The sequence below is a fragment of the Synchiropus splendidus genome, chromosome 10, assembly GCF_027744825.2.
Source record: "Synchiropus splendidus isolate RoL2022-P1 chromosome 10, RoL_Sspl_1.0, whole genome shotgun sequence".
Classification (NCBI taxonomy): domain Eukaryota; kingdom Metazoa; phylum Chordata; class Actinopteri; order Syngnathiformes; family Callionymidae; genus Synchiropus; species Synchiropus splendidus.
Window position 1 is genome coordinate 15,254,035 of NC_071343.1, and position 20,743 is coordinate 15,274,777.

General features: G+C 44.2%; 1 protein-coding gene across 2 annotated transcripts in view; it reads left to right on the forward strand.

The window, feature by feature from the left end:
• LOC128765887 (neuroligin-4, X-linked-like) overlaps positions 1-14,757 on the forward strand; it is a 33,115-nt gene extending 18,358 nt beyond the window's left edge. For both annotated transcript variants that reach the window (XM_053877105.1, XM_053877106.1), the window contains 3 exons: positions 1,618-1,742; positions 7,844-8,453; positions 11,929-14,757. In XM_053877105.1, coding sequence (XP_053733080.1) covers positions 1,618-1,742; positions 7,844-8,453; positions 11,929-12,336 — 1,143 coding nt within the window. In that variant the 3' untranslated portion in view covers positions 12,337-14,757. The remainder of the gene's footprint in view (positions 1-1,617; positions 1,743-7,843; positions 8,454-11,928) is intronic.
• The last annotated feature ends 5,986 nt before the right edge of the window (positions 14,758-20,743 follow it).

The window sequence follows — 20,743 nt, forward strand, 5'->3', positions numbered from 1 at the left end:
GTCATTCACGGTTGAACACAGAGAAGTGCTTGTTTACTGAACTACGGATGTCTAACTCAAGGCCTTTAGGACGATTCAGGAAGTCATTTTATGCAGCCTGCAGGAGGCATCAATGCACATAGCAGCACCAAAAGCTAGATCTCAAACAAAGCATGTTGCTCTCATGAAAGTTAGAGTCCGAGCAATGCTCTTGAATGAGCTAACAGTAGGGATGGGCGATAACTTATCATACACAATATACGGAAAAACACAATCTCCACGAAGACAGTTCTGCATCTCACGATAAATTCGATAAACACGCGGTTAACTCGCTGCATTGGACACGTGAACATGACAAAGACCGCGACAGTGCGCCACACTCTCCAGCTCCAGAGCGACACCGGCGTGACAGCTGTGCAGAGTGTGGTGGACTTTGGTTCACGATCATAGTTTTAAACTCATTTTTAACACAGGGAACCTTTGATAATGACACTGGTCGACTCTGAGTCTCTGGATCAGTGTTCACATCAACACATGCAGGTCTCACGCTGCACTGGCGCCTCGGCCAAACACCGTGGTGAAAGCAATTGGATATTGGACGGAGCTCTGCTCCGGTATTGGCTAAATATGACTAAATGATGATTTGTTCACATTATTTCTAATATTTCTTCAATAGCATCTAGGAAATGTGTCCAGACTGGTCCATAGTTAAAGTCAACTGTTAAGAGACATGAGATACCGCAGACAGACGGCTCAATTTAACCCCTAAATAAAGCTGGCAGAGCAGTCTGTCAGACACGAGCAGGTTCTACCTGAGACATGAAACACTGAATTTCTCATCTCTACACTTAGTTAGCTATTATATTTAAACATAAACAAATACTGATGTTGGAGACAAACTCCACGAATAAGTATCATCATAAAACAGTTTCAAGAGCGACTGTAGTGTCCAACACATGAAAATAGAATGAAAATATATTTATCGTGATAATTATTGTTATCTCCGGAATTACAATGTTTATTGCGATAACTTTTTCGGTCCATATCGCCCATCCCTAGCTAACAGGTGAAGGTTTTCATCCGGAAAGTCTTAAAACCTTTATGCAAGTAAAGGGAGTTCGATGGAAGACTAGCTGAGCACCGCAGGGTCTCCTGGTGAAGGAGGATGCCGATATCAGTTTTACCATTTAAAGACTCTCAAGCGTTTTTGTCTGTGTCTGAAACCAAGTGACACCCCTGCAGTATGAGGCTCTGAACCCGATCTAACAAGATAGAACATGGCTTGTCTGAAAACTGGTCACGCCGTGTTGTTTAATTAAGCTTGTGGACTAATAATGACTCAGAAATCAGCTGAGTAATATGCGTGACAACATGCAGCCTCCGTACCTGGCAACGAGGGAGCGAAGGCGCATCCAGCTGGTAGGAGACCACAGGGCCAGATGGAGAGATTCAGTTCAGCTCCGGCTCGGAATCATCTTGAGGTTTTTCTGTGCGAGCAGATGAAATGGCTGGGGAACAATATGTTCTGGGAAATAGCGACACATCCCCATGACACGGCACAGGATTAGTGCTGGTGATCAATGTGTCTCACCGGCCTCCCCGTTGTCGCCTGCTGAACCTGGATTCTTGTGTTGGCAGGTGCCCTACGTGTTCGGCGTGCCCATGGTGGGGCCCACGGATCTGTTCAACTGTAACTTCTCCAAGAACGACGTGATGTTGAGCGCAGTCGTCATGACTTACTGGACCAACTTCGCTAAGACCGGGTGAGTCATTCAAATTCACCGAAATAGAGTCAAACTCGGGCCTCTTTGCTAATGCAATCAAATCTTTATATTAACACTCTTCAGCACAACAAAAATCTGTTTCCAATTTCCCACAGTGTTTAATGGAAAGTCTGCTCGCCGGATTACAGTCGGACGTATAATTAGAAGGCCAAAAACTGCACAGCTGTCGATGGGAAACTAGGCATCTGATTTCTGTCTGGATGCAGAGGCCAGTTTTTGGCAACGCAGCACGTTGCTACTTGTAAGAGCAGTGTGCTGTGTGGACGACAGCTCACTCCTGATTTTGCTGGAACAAATTGCCCCGAAGAACGACAGCCAAGCTTGTGAGGTCATCAAGAAACTGTCAGGTTTTTTCCCCACGAAAAAAAATTAAGACAGACTTTTGGGAGCACTTTTTATTGAAGAAAAACTGTTTATTTCAGTACATTATTTACAGGAAAAGATAATGTAATGATGCATTAATTGAGCTGAAACGTTCTTTGGTGCACCAGTTGGAGGTTTACCACATTAAGCAGTGTGATGCTGTAACCAAAACTGTCATGAAAAAGGGGATCAAATGGGAAAGGGTGAGTTGAAACAGAAGAGATTTGGATGTTGATGTCTATACTAAATCAAGTCATAGTACATTTTTGCGCCACCCAATTCCTGTCTTTAACAAGTACTCCTACTACTTTCCCCACACAGCTTTTGAAGTATTTGTTTTTCTGAACTCTGTAATTCTACTACCGGTATGTCGGGCTGGGTGTTTATGGCAAAAATGATAATCGCAATGATTTAGATTCGTATTATAGTCACGATTATTCAACAACTCAAGTTTTTTATTCATTTTTTTCCGCAATAGAAGAAGTCACTCTTTTGATTATGAAACTTACTAATATATTCCAGCACTCTTCCTGTGTCTCTACAGCGTGATGAATGGCAAGGAGAGCTTGGTTTTATCACCCCTGTCTCAGGTTGAGCGCAAGCGATTGTTCTTATGCATTTATCCACTTCCAAATAATCACAGGTTTTTGAAAGATCGCCAACAAGCAGCTAGCATTGCTGTTGTGACTGAGAACGCTGGATGAGCATCTGCTCCTCGGAGGTTCTGAATACCATGCTGCCGTGGTAGAGGCAACTGAGTCCGTAGCTAACAGTGGCTAATAGTAGCATTCCCCACTTCGTGTAAATAAAGGCTCGAGCTCTCTTGCTGACAGGCGGAGCTATGCGCTGAGGGGCTCACTCTGTGTAGTGCGCTCACTGTGCTCTCCACAGTAGCTTCCCACCGGTCAATTTTCATCGGGACATAATGAGAGAAGCTGGGGAGATGGGTGAGAAGCTAAATAATCGTTTCATTTATCCTCTTTTTATAATCGTAGGAAGACATAATCGTAATCCTGATAAAAATTCGATTAATTGAGCAGCCCTACCGTTATGGATTTACTTTTTTCATGTATATTTAGTTGGTACAGTGGTAGTTGTGGTTCAGGGTGTCCCTTGTTGCTTAACCCATTCCCTATGAAAAGAATACATATGGTGAAAAAATGAATCGATATTAACATCTGTTTATACGTGTCTCTCTTTAGATACAGTGGTAACTCGATTTTCGAACGTCCCGGAATTCGAACAAATCGGAGTTCGAACAAAAATTCAGAGATTTTTTTTTGCTTCGGATTTCGAATGAAAATCCAGAACTTGAACACCCCCAAAAAAAACATAACGTGCGCGGACCGATCAGCTGACCCACGACGCGCTTTGTTATTGTGTATAATGCAGCCTCTGTATGCAGACGTGTCCCGTTAGCTACATCTACCGACAGTTTTTTCTTCATATTGAGGTGTAAAACCTTTCCTGTCTCCTCACTGGACCGTGGTAGAGTGTCACAGGGGAGGTGCTCGCTCTCCACACCTCCGAGGCTGGAGCTCACTCCAGGGTTTGATGTCCTGTTGTGGGCTGGAGCTGGGACAGGGATGAGGCGAGTCTGGGACAGAGCGTTACTTGGTTTATGACTTTGTCACAGCCAAACTGCACAGAAGCGCACATTCAGAGCTGGACACGCACCGGGCACCTCTTCACTTCTGGAGAGACGTCACTCACTCGGCAACCCCTCCCACATGCAGCGGCCACACACATAGACGAACAGCCACCTGCAGCAGACACTCTACATTCAAAAGCTTATTTTTGGAACGCATTATTTCTTTTTCCATTCATTGTAATGGGAGAAATCGATTCAGACAAACAAATCAAACAAACAAATCGCTTCTCGAACGGCCTTCTGGAACGGATTGTGGTCGAGAGCCGAGGTACCACTGTAAACAAAAATAATTTTGTTTCTTAATTTGTCTAGTATATTCGCTCATATTTGAAACTCAAGTGTAAAGAAATGTTGCTTTTCAACATTCTGAAAATGGAAACTTATAGCAGCACACTTAAAAGTACTACTGACAGAAAGTATGCCACGACTGAGCCACAACACCGCCGGTGTCTAAAGTGGCCCCTGTGGAAATTCAGCCGCCCACCGCCGGCCTTGATTCAGAATGGTGCTGGACACATCTCACATTTATCATCGAGAAGGTTTCAGCCATGTTTAGAGGCTTCAGCTTTATCCCTCTGTGCCAGCTAATTGGCCGAATATTTAATTACACAAACAAAGGACGGAAAAACATGAACCCACCAAAAATGGTGGAGGAGATAAAAGGCTTTGATGATTGCGGCGTGAGATAAACATGTTTGGATCCAATGAGGAGTGAAACTGCTGCGGTGTGTGGGAGAGAGATCAGCTTTAATCCAGTCGTCTAATCAATACCAATATTTGAGAAATATTAGGATTCAGTTGCAGCGAAGTGAAAGTGAGATACAGCCCTGATGGGGTCTCTCGGAGGTTTGGAACCAAATCCTCTTACTTCTTTATTGTTTAACTGCTCTTCCATTTGACTCTGTTTTATGATTTCTGTGGGAACTTATCAGCAGGGAATTATCCTCCGCCTCCCCTGCTCATCTTATCTGGTCGGCAGGTATTGCGATGGGATTAAAGAAGCCGCTGCATTGCCCCTTTTGTGTCAAGCAAAAGATGCCCAGCGGGTCTTTTAAACTCCACTTTTGATTTCTAGGGATCAACATCTTACCTCTGATATAGTGCTCCCGCCTTCTTGCACAATGTTCTCAAAGCCATTTCAGGCTTTGCTTTGTCAGGGTCTGCCAACGAATGATGAACACGGCATTGTCACCAGACCTGACCTGACCTGGATTTACTCCGCTGGGTCGCAGGTGTCGCAGCTTCATCCAAATTTCCCAGCCGACAAGCGACTGGCCAAACCTGGAGAATCACCTCAACAGAAGTCAGGCTTTTAGCTAGGGGGGCGTCTGGGCGTCTGCAAAACATGAAAAAATGGACGCCCGATTCTCGACCATAGCTTGGCCGCCAGATGCCGCTGGTAGAAGTCAGGCTTTTAGGTAGGAGGGCGTCTCAGTGTCTGCAAAACATGCCTAGCTTGGCCGCCAGATGCCTCTGGTAGAAGTCAGGCTTTTAGCTAGGAGGGCGTCTGCAAAACATGAAAAAATGGACGCCCGATTCTCGACCATAGCTTGGCCGCCAGATGCCGCTGGTAGAAGTCAGGCTTTTAGGTAGGAGGGCGTCTCAGCGTCTGCAAAACATGCTTGGCTTGGCTGCCAGATGCCGCTGGTAGAAGTCAGGCTTTTAGCTAGGAGGGCGTCTGGGTGTCTGCAAAACATGAAAAAATGGACGCCCGATTCTCGACCATAGCTTGGCCGCCAGATGCCGCTGGTAGAAGTCAGGCTTTTAGCTAGGAGGTGCATCTGCAAAACATGAAAAAATGGACGCCCGATTCTCGACCATAGCTTGGCCGCCAGATGCCGCTGGTAGAAGTCAGGCTTTTAGGTAGGAGGGCGTCTCAGCGTCTGCAAAACATGCTTGGCTTGGCTGCCAGATGCCGCTGGTAGAAGTCAGGCTTTTAGCTAGGAGGGCGTCTGGGTGTCTGCAAAACATGAAAAAATGGACGCCCGATTCTCGACCATAGCTTGGCCGCCAGATGCCGCTGGTAGAAGTCAGGCTTTTAGCTAGGAGGTGCATCTGCAAAACATGAAAAAATGGACGCCCGATTCTCGACCATAGCTTGGCCGCCAGATGCCGCTGGTAGAAGTCAGGCTTTGAGGTAAGAGGGCGTCTCGGCGTCTGCAAAACATGCTTGGCTTGGCTGCCAGATGCCGCTGGTAGAAGTCAGGCTTTTAGCTAGGAGGGCGTCTGGGCGTCTGCAAAACATGAAAAAATGGACGCCCGATTCTCAACCATAGCTTGGCCGCCAGATGCCGCTGGTAGAAGTCAGGCTTTTAGCTAGGAGGGCGTCTCGGCGTCTGCAAAACATGAAAAAATGGACGCCCGATTCTCGACCATAGCTTGGCCGCCAGATGCCACTGGTAGAAGTCAGGCTTTTCTAATCTCGCGGCCAAGCTAGGGTCGAGAATTGGGCGTCCATTTTTTCATGTTTTGCAGACGCCCAGACGCCCTTCTAGCTAAAAGCCTGACAGAACTGAAATGATGCGCTTATTCTGTAGAATTCTATTTGTACAAAAGGCCTTTAATCTTTCTCTTGTAATAGCAGGAGATAAAAGGAGAAGGTGTCCTCCATCCCAAGGCTGCGTGTGAGTAATTAAACCATCTGAGAGGCTGAGGCTGCTGAGACCTCATCACCGCAGCGGAGACATCTGCAGTCTAGACCTTCATCTAAATCACAGTGGAGTGGTGTCATGTCACAACAGAGAATTAGGCCGGAGCTCTGCTACATTCTGACTGAAGCGATGAGAATCAAACCGCCTCTAATGCGGCTGCCTGCGGGCTCCTTCACACCAGTAATAAGTCTCCAGAGCATATTCTCCATTGTCATTACCAGCGCCGCACGCGGCAGAACAAACTCGCCGAGGAGAGATGTGAGAACTTCAGAGAGGCCCTCAATTATAGATGCGTGACTCTCTGTGAAGAATGGATTGGACTCTGTTTCCACAGAGCCTGGGATGGCGACGGCGCTCCGCAACGGCTCAATTGAACGTTGGAGATGTGATTTGCCCTGATGTCTAATTTGCAGGAGACTGTGTGGGCGTCTAAATGAGATGGTTTGTGTATGCGTGACAGGAACGCTTCACGCTTGCTGCCTTTTTGTGTTCTTCATGAGGTGTTGATTGACAAGTGAGCACATGGTGTGTAACAGACAGACTCATGCGTTTGCGAGAGGGCTGACACGCCAGTAGCTCCGCACACTGACTCTTCTTACAGGCAGAATGGAATGTGTAACACTGGTTTCTGCCTCCCACTGTCACGACCACTGACACGGCAGGTTGTTTTGGACCACGGAAAAATGGCTGTGGCTCGGTCCAGTCATTGCTAATCCAGAAATTTTACTTGATTTATTTCACTGTAAATAAGGTTTGCAACTTGTCTGTCTTGCCCCCCACCTCTCGCTCCCAAGTAACAGCTCCAGTGACCTGTGACCCCATAGGGAAACAAGCTGGAGAAAATGACTGAGTAAAGGACTAGTTATTATACCCAGCTGTGTGGCAGCGATTTAGCTCTACATTTCATTTCAAGTTATTTTATGGTTCTGTTATTTTTTTATGTGCAACATATATAAATATTTTACAGATCGATCTTTGACAGACTATTACATTTTTATTATTTTATTATATATATATATATATATATTTCCATTGTTTAAATTATTTCTCTCTAAAAAAATGTTTCTTACAATTCAAATTATTACAAGTTATTATGAGACCTCCTGTAATAAACAAAAAAAACGCACAAAGGTTGTGTTATTCAGTTATAATCTTAATGAGCACCACCATGCTGCAGTTGTGATATTGTGGTTTCTAAATGAGCACGCAGTTGTCAACACGTTTGTTAATGTGTTATGGAAAGTGAGATTTCTGTTCTGCCTAATGTGTTTATGTAAACAAACACTTTTGGGGATGAGCAGCAAGCCTGTTAAATGTGTGATGGGCCAAAATACGAAAGCAGCAAAAGTGGCAGCCTGAACAAAGACTGTGAATTGATTTTCATGCTCAGCTGATATGTCTTTCTTGCGCACCAGAGATCCAAACCAGCCGGTCCCTCAAGACACCAAGTTCATCCACACCAAACCAAACCGCTTTGAAGAAGTCGCCTGGTCCAAGTACACACCGAAGGAGCAGCTGTACCTTCACATTGGCTTAAAGCCGCGGGTCCGAGACCACTATCGAGCCACCAAGATCTCCTTCTGGCTTCAGCTGGTTCCTCATCTGCATCATGTCAACGAGCTCCTGCAGTCCGTCTCCTCCTTCACTCACAGTCCGTCCCCGCAGGACGACACTCCCTACTCTTACACCAAGCGCCTCTCCAAGGGTTGGCCTCCCAGCAGCACCCGGCACCCGGGCTCACAAGGAGGAACCCAGCAGCCACCAGAGTCAGCGCTAGGCCAGGGTGGAGGGGAGACCGGAGTCCATGTGCCTAGTGAGGACTACTCCACGGAACTCTCTGTAACAATCGCAGTTGGAGCTTCGCTGCTGTTCCTCAACATCCTTGCGTTTGCCGCTCTTCTGTACAAGAAAGACAAGAGACGTCTGGAGCATCGCAGACCTCGTCCTCTTCCCCCGCCGCGGCGGGACATCACAGCGGCGGACGTGGCCGCCCACCTACAAGGGGAGGGACTCATGTCACTGCAGGTAAGAATGAATGTCTTTATTTCTTACACAAATTAAGAAACCACCAGACAAACTTTTACTAACCGTAGTTGAGTATGTATAGTATGTATGTCCACATTTCCCAAAGAGCGTAGTACGACTGAGAATTCAGCTGGGACTTGAAGGTGGGAATTGGATGAGCCAACCCAAACAAGAGTTAGTGAAAAGGTCACTATATTCATGCTCGCTATAACAGCAATGAAAGGAAGGTATAACTCCCAATGACAAAAGAAGCAGGAAAGCACTGGGGCAGTACAGACCTCCGCTGAGGGGCTCTCTTCACAAGACTGTAAAACTCAACATCCGATCGCACTGTTAAGATCATAGCGCTCATGCAACCCAATAGAAGCTTCCTGTTCCAAAAGAAGTGAGTCAGAGTTGATGCCCATTTGAGCCTCAACCTCAGGTAAAACAGACCTCAGTCCTCCAATTCGGGCTTTTCATGAAAATACTAGCCATCATTGTCAGAAAATCAGTGGCCTCATCTAAAGCCAGAGCGAGCCAGCTGAGCTTCTGCTTGTGAATGAACTCATCTTTTTTCCCGCTGAGCAGCTGCCAGTGGGGCACTTCTGTACACCGAGCCTGTCATGGTGATCAGCGGGAGGATGTGTGTCTCTATCTGGAGTCTTAGTGAACATGTGTGAACGCCGTTGCTGCACATTTGAATTAAGCTCCTGACTTTCTGTTTTGGATTCTGTCTGTCGTCTTGTGCTGCCATGGATTCTGTCTCGGTGAGCTCATGGAGGACCTTTGCAATATAAACTGCGAGCTCAGTTCTACTCGAATTGTGTCTGATTTCACTACTATAAATAACAATGCTACGCTGCATTCAAGCAGTTTATCTGGGAGTGCACAGTATGCAAATTTAGAGTTGCGTTATTAATAATTCACACAATAGCCTTGTAGAAGACGCTGAAAAATGCACCAAAGACAGAGAACATTCAGCATGTTGAATCCGGCAGAAGCAGAAACACGTGCATTTGGCTTTTGACAGGAAATGTTCTGGGCTTGAAAGAAATGAATGGAACACAGTTTTCATTTCTCCTCAAATTCATAAATGACTGATAGTAGATATTGAACGACAATAACAGGAGTAGCGCTTCTGGGAATTAATAAAATAGGCAAGAGAGTGGGATTCCTTTATGAGATCATCTGTTATCGGAAAAATCACACATTGAACTTCGCTTTTGCTCATGATACAAGCAGAAGGTGGTCAAATAAATATATATATACATATATATACACACACAAATATATATATATATATATATATATATATACATATATATTTTTTTAACTGTTCTATATAAGCGGAAATAGAAGCAAAAAAAACCCTATAATAATAATAACCAATAAAAATAATAATAGTCCATAAAAAATAATAAAAAAAAACAATTGTGGTTGAACTCATCCCATAACGATTCTTTTATTCTGAAGGAAACAGTTGGGTTGTATACACCTTTAAAGGTCCACCACAAGCTCCCTAGCCCTCCCTATATGGACCGTTCTGCTGGTGCCAGACGCTCAGCCCTCTGTTCTCTCTGCCACCACCAGAATTACTCAGAGGAATAAAACTCCCTGAGCAAATGTTTCATGAAAAACAGAGTTAAAACTTGCAGTTTGTTCAAACAGCTGTTTGTGTCAGCGAAGAGATTACAGAGCTGTGTGTGTATGTGTGTGTGTTAAGTGTGTTTGAATGGAAACCGCAAACTCCACCAGCTGTGAGAGCAGCGCTGAGCAGAAACGCACAGAGTCGCACAGTTCACTGGCCAGATACGGACCGGTTGGGAGCGCAGTGTGTTTGTACCGTCTGAGCCTTGAGTCTCACTTAAAATAAGGTTCTCATTTATGTAAGAATTTGACTTCAACAACATCAAGGCGCACGCCCACGCTTGCCCACATAGACTGTGCTCTCTGCTCATGTGTGGAGGACATTTGGCAGCAGAGTGGTGGCGACATAAGACCTGACTGTAGCCTTGTCGAGCCTTTCAGTTAATAAAACCAAGTCACCCTGCCTGGCTGGTTATTTAGGACGAGAGATTTGAGTTATATGTCGACAATTACTAGGTCGAAGTCTGATATTTTATGGCATTTTTGATGATAACCTTATTCTTTTATTGTTACATTCAGGGATGTGTATTTACGGGTTACAATACGCATCCCGATACAGTTGTGATACGATACATTACGATATATTGCGATACTGTAAGCTCAGCAGTATATTGTAATTGGAACCATCATTTTAAGGGGGAAATTCAGATAATGCACTACAATATGATGCGCATAAAAACAAATTCATGTGATGTCATAACACTTAGACTTTCAGTTAAATTCAGTCCAGCGGTGGAATGACTAACTTCAGTGTGCAAAAAGAAAACGTTAGAATTCAACACATGACAAATGCAGCAGTATATCCACGTATTAATGTATGTATTTTGAAATAATTCTATAGACAACTTCAAATATCAAGACGTTGTCACACAACCTATATTGCGATATTTTAGCCAAATTATCGACACAATATCATGGAATTGCGATATTTGAGCTTACCAGTATTTTCTTACCTCACACTGCATGTAGTGCCAAGGACATTGCCCCAACCAATGGGCTACTTTCTGTTGGGGTTAGGGCTACTGATGCTATGTAGTGAGCCGGCCAGTCGCAAAACCTGGTTTTCATGTCAAAGTGTTTGAAAAAGATGCAAACAAGAGAATGCAAAATGATAAGGTGTGATACCATTAGTCAAGAAATTGATACTATTTAAGGGATGGGTGAACTAGTGCAGAGACAAAACTGTGGGGAGCGTGAGGTCCTCTGAAAGCTACTGTATTCCACAGCCTGCTCCTCCTAGCTGGTCCCGTCTGCTACACCCCCACTATTGAGTGCAAATCCAGTTGAAGTTTGGGTGACAGGGTTGAAGCTTCATGTCCCAAGCGACTTGTTGCAGGCGACATTTGTCAAATCAAATGCTGAAATTGAGAAATCTCCAGATTTTATGGCGACTTATCCAATTCATCCTCTCAGATCCACCATGTTAATGTTCCATTAACCTTAGACCAGCCCAGAAGGTTGATCTGCCTTTTTAAAACGTAACTCTAGAGGTAGGAGTAAGTCGCTGGTGACTACTCGGGTGGTGTGACCAGTGTCGCCCAAGTCGCGTCTGATGCGAACGCACTGTACTGTAGGCATGTCCAAGTCACCTGAACTGGCCTCTCAGAGAAGTAGCGCTACTTTGATCGATCTATCCCTTCTCTCATTAATGTGACCCCAATTCCGTTGAATTCCTCCACTTCTAATTTCTTGCCGTCTCTGCACTTTTTGCAAAACTTCATAGTTTGCTGTGTTGACACTTTTGGAGCGACACATTGTTGAGGAATGAGGAGGAAGACTCTTCAAGTTTGGAGAGTCGCTATTGAATGTACTATTGAATGTATGATTCATGTGTTCATCCCTTCAGGTGAAGCAGCTGGAATGTGACGCAGCGTCGGCCGACGAGAGGAACAACACGCACCACCACCACACCCTGGACACGCTGGACGCTCTGGACGGGCTGGACACTCAGGACATCTACAGCACCCTGGACACTGTGCGCCTCACCTGCCCGCCCGATTACACGCTCACCTTGCGCCGCTCCCCGGACGACGTGCCCCTCATGACCTCGCTCACCCCGGGATCTCTCCCTGTGACGCCGGGGTCCCACCCCGTCACTCCGGCGACGCCAATGACACCCATGACGCCCGGCTCCGTGGTGGGCATGAGAATGGGGCATCCTCACCAGGGCTACACACACCACAGCCCCTATAGTAACACACACTTGCCACACACACACATCTCGACACACACACACTCCACCACGCGTGTATAACCACAGCGGGAGGCTTGCACACAGAGGAGGACATAATCACGACAATATATCCACATATACAGGAAACAAAGGACTGAAATACCTCTACTAATTACCCTGCAGGATTGTTACTGATGGGAAGACGGAAAGTTCTAGTAACAGGATGAAGAGACTGACAGCTGTGTGTGGCGTCGTGAGGAACTAACACCAACAGGCTCCACGGAGATGCAGTTCTATGCATCATTTGCTCTCAACCCGAGACAAGCCGAGCTGAGACATCCGTCCGACGTCTCTGCTTTGGATATTAAACATTCTGCTTTTTCTAAGTCTGTGGAATACTCTTACATAAGGTTCAGCCATGGTTTTACCGTCCCAGCGCTGCACGGCCGCTGGGACCCAGCCGACGCAGAATTGAGCAAAAAAAAAAAAAAAGAAAAGAAACGCACACACAGACTGTTGATGTCAACTTGAACAACCTGTGAAATGTGAATGTAGCATTTTTATTTTCCATTCAGAGATCAAACGGCGCTGTCAAGCCAAGGATCAAGCTTATCTGAGGAGGGGAAGTGTCATCCTTCCGATGGATGTTTGGAAAAGACGAGGGATTAAAAGAAACTTTAGCTGGAGGAAAACTTAGATAGTGAGACAGAGAAGGAAAGTGTGCCAAGCCAGACTTCCTGAAGAGTCACTCTAACCAGCTAAGTGTTCAGCTCTACTGTAAATAGAAAGATATATTATGATTTATAGCATTTACCTGCTCTTGCATTCAACATGACTTATTTAACCACATCATTGCTTTCATTTTAGATATAACTATATTATTGTGTAGATGTCCTGATGACGCGCGGCTGGTTGTCCTCCGATCTCACCCACTGTAGTATGTACACAGTACCATTCTGTGAGCGCTTTATTTGCTATGCACATCCTCATTTGTTCCAGTGTGCGCGCCTCTCATGTGACCCGGAATATTTTTCTGAGACCATTCTGTCCGTTGACGACGAGCTAGTACTGTGTAGATAATGCAATATTGGTTTGATGATTGTGCACCAGCCAAAAACCATCAACCCCCCTTGTGTTCGCCCCCCCTCCCCTGAAATGCCTTACAGACTCCCTGGATTATAATTTACCAGTCAGAGAAAGATGTGATGATATTCCGGTGAAAAAAAAATCCAATATGAAACAGAATTGTCTCTAGAGGAGCAACTGCTGTGTTTCCGCTCATGAGTCTGTGGTTTTATGTCGGTTACAAAACCATCACAGGCGTGATTAATGATGGTTTGAGAGGACGGTCACCATGACTTTGTTTTTTATACGGTCGACATTGAGCACCAGTTTGGGTGCATAAACATTACCATGCCATCATGTTTGGGCCCTTTCAGAGGGAGGTGTAGGAGGCAAGTGCAGCCAGGGAGGAAACCATGCAGCACAGGTGCAGTACCGGGTGTTACCACTGCAACGTCGAAGCTCATCCAATTGGTCGCCATCCCACTTCTGACACCACGTGTTGTGGACCGACGAGAATACTTGTCTTGATCCTTCACTCGAACTTTGTGAAGCTTTGGTTTTACAACTTAACAATTCAGTGGCTGAGCCATATCATTTTAGGACGGGGCATTTTCGGCTTTTGCGCTGGACTTGTTTTAAGCTAAAAATTTTCTACAGGCATTTGACTGGCCGCCTGCGACCCTGCCAGGTTCTCATATAAAGCAATAAATGACTGATAAATGCTTATGTCCCCCAGCCATGTTTTACACTTGCAGATGAAAGACTGAATTATGTTACTGTAGTCAAAGACTAAATTATTTCAAATCCAATTAAATTGATAAATAAACATATTCCATTATGGCTGCTTCACTTTCATATATTGACAATAAACAAATCTTGAAGCCATAAGAAAAAGCTATCGACAGTGCTATTGTGATATCTATTTTTAAGTTTTTCACACTCGGTGAAGCTCCCATGGAACGGACGCTTGTTCAGAATATTACTGTCATATTATATACATTATTATATCCATTGTTTTAGTGACTACTTGCTGACCGTGGCCGCGTCAATTCATCTCCACACCGGTTGAGAAATTAAATGTCGTGCTCCAAGAATGCCGATGTCATCCTCTCTGAAAACACGGCTCTTGTACTTTTCACCAACCTCTCTCAGATTATAACGCTACAAAGGCTATTATTGTCCCTGTCCCTCAGTTCCTTAACATCTTGTTCCGTCCTATTTAACCTCCTGTCATGATCCTAGGTAACTTCAGGAGAAAAAAGAAAGTGGAAAATTGTGGATAAAGAGCGAAGGACTTTTGAAAAAAAAAAATTATGTATTAAGAAAAAAAATTGTATGGGTTTTTGTTTTTGTTTCTTTTTCCATTTGGGTTGATTGACTCAGTGGATGGCTGGATTGTGTCAAGCATAAAACATTTCTGCTGCATTTTTGAAAATAAAAATATCAGTATTTTACAATTTATGATTATCTTTAATGGCTTGGTTTTTTTGGGGGGGTGTATTCTACTAATCATTTCTGAAGGACTCATGAGATGCCTGAACATGTATTGATCAGCTCAGTGTCAGAACTTTGTGTCAGCCGAGTGTTTTGGGATTCAAATATGAACTTGGATTTCACCAGTAGGTACAAACCTTCCATAGGCAGCCTACGTCTCTGCTCCTACTGGTCGGTCCATGGGACATAAGAGCTGGAAAAAAACAGAATGGATGTTTATGGGTTGATAAAGGTTGTTTTCTGGTCCACATTGCCTCCTGCCCTGGATCTCACATATGCTGTACCTTCATTTAAATGATAAATAATGATAAAAGTTTGTAGTGTAATCTATGATTTATTTGCTTGTGAAGGCACATAACTATGTGGACTACAAGTCAAACGCCGCAGATGCTAAAGATACTAAACTATCAAAGGTGGAAGAGAGCAAACACTTACCGTGACCCTGCAGAGCTTGTCCCACTGAAACCAACATTGTAGTTCACTGCTACATATCACACAGAACCTAAAGTAACTTTTGATGTCGGTCGAAAAGCAGCGTTCACTTGGAATTAGAACGTATCTTTCAAACTCAGAGTCAGTTCTATGGCATATTCCAGGCTGGATCAAAAGATAACTTTCATCTCTCCATTGACTGCCGTTCATATTTTTTGTTCACTTAGGTGGAAGTAGATGGCCGTAACCAGGGCTCCGGTGATATAGTGTTTTCATGATGTCTCATGCATATGTCTGTATGACAACTCGAGGTTTCATGTGGCTCAAATTCTGGACGAGTGGAAGATGATAATTTTCGCCCATAGAAGGCCACCACCAAGTCCAGACCTTAACCTCATGAAGAAACTTTTCCTAGTGGTCGGACTCTACCGTTGTCAACACAAGAGCAAAGGAAATAATGGAAAAGCTCCACCTTTGTTGTCCAGGCAATGTAGTTTAGTCAGAAACAATTGAATCATCCACCAGTGTTCAACAACATTTCGCCAAGACTACCTGACTAAAGGTCCAACAAGAGGGCAAGAGATTCAGAGGTGTCGCTGAAAAAAAAAGACCATTGGTAGATGACTATAACTCCATTGATTCCACCATGAATGGGTGTATCGTTCTTCTCATTTGTCGGCCTCTTTCTCTCTTTCTCTCTCAGTATAGCACTGGTCACTCTTAAATCCTGCACCACCACTCTCTCTTCCAAAGCACTTCACTGCACCAGCTTGAGCAAATCATTACACCGTAATACTGCCACGTAAAATACTGAAATCTTTAGCTGCTAATGAAACTGCACCAGGAGGAAGGACTTTCACTGGATTTAGCGCCATCCTTGAGAGATAACCCCTGAGACTAAAGATAGCCTGTTGGAGAAAGCAGCTATAGCCCATCAGGTTTGACCTTTAGCATTCGTCTTTGAAAGAAACCATACAGGAGAACCTTGAGGAGCGCTGACACCTCGGCAGGTAACAATGAGAAGTGAAGCCAAGGAAATTATAACTCTTGCTCATCGCTGACCTTTTATTAGAAGTGATCATCCTGTTATTTCCAAACACAGCTTCAGATGAGTAAAAAGTACCACATTTGTCTTGGACTCTTTTTGAGCTCATACTTTAAACTTGCCAAACAAAACAATGGGTGGAGACAGGATTCATATTTATTGTGGATTCATTCTCCAATTACAGCTGCTTCTGCAGAGTATTATGAGACTTTTAGGATGTATAATAGTAACTGACATTATGTATTACTGGTGCTCCACTGTGTCCAGAGCGTGGGGGAGGCACGGTCAAAGCGGTGACAGAGGTAGCGGGAAATCTAAAAAAAGTAAATAAAAATGCTGAAATAGCGGTAGAAAATACAATGCAAATAGCAACAGCAAACAACGTTCATGTACTGCACATCATCATTGCTATTGTTGCTCGAGAGATGAGTATTTCCACTGGATCAGATAAACATTAGTGGAAGTATGTAATTCACTGTGGCTGCCACTCAGTGGTATCGTGATATCTACAAATCCGTAGAAAGCTCCAACTCATTTCTCAAATACAGTTTGCCTTTATCTCTAGCCATTTTAAAGCTACAATTTTTTGAAAGAGTGTTATCAAAGTTGAATATTTCATTACAAAAACTCAGGCGGCAAAGGGTTCATGTCCAATAGATTGGATCTGATCCAGTATAAAGTGATCTTCAAATGGTGAATTCTGAATATGTATCTGAGCAGAATGAGACCCACGGGCGTTGAGTTTGACTATATCCCGATCATTCTCCCCCAGACAAGCCAACATGTCACTCTAGGACGAATCAGTAGGTGAAACTCACTGAACAGTTTTCTGGAATATGAACTTCAATAACTGGAAAGGCAACTCAAACATCCATGTTCAGAAGGACACAACAAACAGGCAGCGTCGCTTTGACTGACCAAAACAATGAAGGCTAAATGCTTTACCATACACAGAATTATCTCGGCGCTCCATATGTCGTACACGCTCAGTGGAGCCTCGGCTGCCACAAGTGAGGAGACATTATAGTAAATCATTGCGCGACGTCAGCCGGTGCCAGCTGGCCGAGAAGACCCGGCGAAATGTGAGAGGAGCTCATTGATGGCTGACTTCCAGACCAGATTGATGTCTCCTACATTGTGTCCCCGCTCTAATCCCATCCACTCGATATAACTGCAGTTAATGTGATTTATGCTACGGAAGCACGTGAGAAAGCACGGGTTCAAGTCATGACCGGCTTTGTTTTGTGCTGAAAACAAGCCCGTGCAAATAATGACGGAACTGTAAGACACCGTCAAAGTCTCTTTCGGCAGCGCATGCACTAGTGACCGGTGCAGGTACCACACTTGTGGAACGTGTCCGACCAGTTGCTGTTTTTTTAAAAAAAACGTTTTAATGCGAAACATGGAATGAAGGCTTGGGTGATGCCTTCTACCACACGCTAAACATTTATATCCACAAAAGATGATGTTTGATGTCTTGTTTTCAACCTTACAGAATCAGTCCTTTGATATCCTGGTTTGACGAAGACCGCGCCATGAGTGGGTGACATTTCTGTGTCATTGTTTAGTAGGACGGACTCTGTAAGGCTGAAAACCACTTCATTGATGCACATTTTTCGCTGGTAATAAAAGTATCTTCAGAAGTGCATAACTGTCTGCCGAGGAGTCGATTGTCGTCGCTGGTAGCTGCTGGATGTGACGTCATCATCCCGTGACATGTGGGACACATTCCACAAATGGACCGATGTGTTAGCAACACTGGCTAGTTAGGGACACCCGCTTCACTCAGCAGTCCAAGATAAGAAGGATCGTTGAGATTCCGTTTGGAACTGTGTATTTTAGCTTTGGAAACTGAGCTGGTTTGGAGTGAAGCACCTCGTTGTTTTGTTCGACCCATGTATTTTAGCCTTCGGTGTGACGATAGTTGGCCCAGCACCATCCCACATGTTCTTCCACCTCCTGCCTGAACACAGTTATTGTTGGAGATCAGCTCAACCACGACTGTCATCTGCGATCCTCACTTGCCAGCACCTTGTTTAACTGGAATGTTCTGTGCTCCAGCTGTAGAAAATGGTGCTATAACCACAATGGACAACCCTGCTCAGATGGTGACAGAGTCAAAGCCCTTGTTTGAGTCTCATTTTGATGTTGCATCTAAGCACATTCCCAAAGTGTTCTGTAGGAGAAACTGAATTCCTGGAAACAACACAACTCAAATATAAAAAAATACAAAGGACAAGGACATACCAGCGTATTTGAGCTTGTTCCTCTGCAACAAGACCATGAGAGACTGACGGTAGATGGCCGCGATAAATCCATATTTCAACTACGACTGCTAAACTTTCTTCTTCTTGGAAGTCGTAGGCTGTACATACCAGCGTATTTGATCATATGACTTTCATGGGATGACAGCAGCGGAACCTCAGCGCCATTGTGACAATGTCATCTCTTGTTTTCAAACCAGGACGCCAGAAAGAAAATGTATTCAAATAGAAAGTGCAAGAGTGATGATAGGGCGGAGAGTGGAGGAGATAATGTAAAGGACAGTAAACAAAGGATGGACAGAGGGAAGGAGGGGGCAGATAAGGAGACTCATTAAGGAATGGAACGTGGCCGGCCTGGTTGTTTATTGGCTGGATGGATCGGAGCAGTAAATCATGTCTGCCAGCACAAGCCAGCAGACACGCATGCACACAACTGAAGGACCTTGTATCGAACCGAAGTGGCTTTTGTTTATATGTGACCATTGCACGTTATTCTTATTCTTCAATTTTTTTTTGAACATATTTAGCATTCTTGTCCTTTTTAGCATTAAAAATGTTTCCTCTTTCCTAAAATGTATATTTTTTTACTATTTTGTCTGCCTTGAGACAACATAATAAATGAAAACTTTTTTTTGTGGAATATAAATGGTCCCAAAAAACGCAAAAAAACAACTTCTGCTCTTTCATTTATTCATTTTCCAGTCATACATAATCATTAACCAAGGCCACCAAGTGGAATGTCCATTTACTTTGAAATTAATCAGCAGACGGAGGGGAAACTATCTGTTCTATTATGAATTCTGATCCATAAATACATGTCATTTTGAAGCCATTTATATTCACTAAACGTAAGCAATGTCACTTTTTGCATTACCGCAGACATCTTGACCCAACGGGTACTTTTTAAAGAAGAAGAAACACGCAAGTATTGTAGGTTATTTATTTCATTATAACCGTATCCAATACTAAACTACCCTACGAAGATACATTAGAACAACATTCTGTTTTTGGCTTTCCATTATTGTGACATTAAATACTGGTATTGGAATCCAAGAGCAATAACTAATGAAGTGACTACAATAGAGAGACATACTTTATAGAACAGTTCAAAAACAGAACACAGAACAAGTGGAAAAGAACGGAAAAGAAGAAAAAGAAAAGAACCACGTTGGTCACAGTAGACACATTCACCTTTACTATTGTTTCGCTGCTGAAATGACCTAAATCTGAATTATCAATATTTTTATTATGGCCAACGTCCCCCTAAATGATCAGCTACAAATGAATAATTATTGAAGAGACATTCATTTCAACTGACAGTCCTCCACTCAGTCGGTTGCATTTTCCAGTCCATACTTGAGGCTGAGCTGCCTGCTTTTAACTGCCTATTTGTAGGGCGGCGGTGCTTTATTCTGGACAATGTGGCCGACAAATGAAAAGCACTCGCACGCACCCATCACTGCATGAATCTACAGTACGTCTAACAGTGATGCACTCTGATGACTTCACTTAATACATGCATGGAGCGCACACCCACACACACACACACGCACATGTCTCCGTGCCTTTAAGCCATTTGACTCAGTGAGTCGTTTCTTCTGCCTTCATCCCTCTCTCTCTGCTCTCGTGTCCTCTACTTATCTCATCGCGGCCTCTCATGCTCTGTTTTCTCCACACTTTGGTATCTCAATTCTTCTTCCACCTCCATCGCCAGCCCCTCCTCCCCTCCCCCCGAACAGGCTTCCTTCTATCTCCCCACCTTGAGATGATCTTCGGTGTCTTCAAGTATTTCATGTTTCCGTCACCCTCTCCTTCCCTTTTCTCTCCTCCACTGCACTTGACTGCTATTATTTTTTTGGCTCTCCCTCTTCTCTCTAACCAGCCTTTCTGTTCCTCTCCTAGATCCCCCTCCCTCCTCCCATCGCCCCCCTCCTCCCACCCTGCTCATTTACTTTCCTCCTCGCTTCTTCTTTCTCCAGCTTTTTTGTTTTTTTCAGGCTTTCCTCAATTAAGGCCGTGGAAATAGGTTATGCAAGGTTTGTGTGTGTTTGTGTGGCCATGTTTTTTTGCACGTTTGAGAGTGTGTTATTGTGGAGATGTTACACGCCTAAATTGCCTTTCAAGCAGCCGAGAGTGCTTTCACTCTAATTAATTAAGCGTGGGATGCTTCTCTCCCTCCACCGCTTCT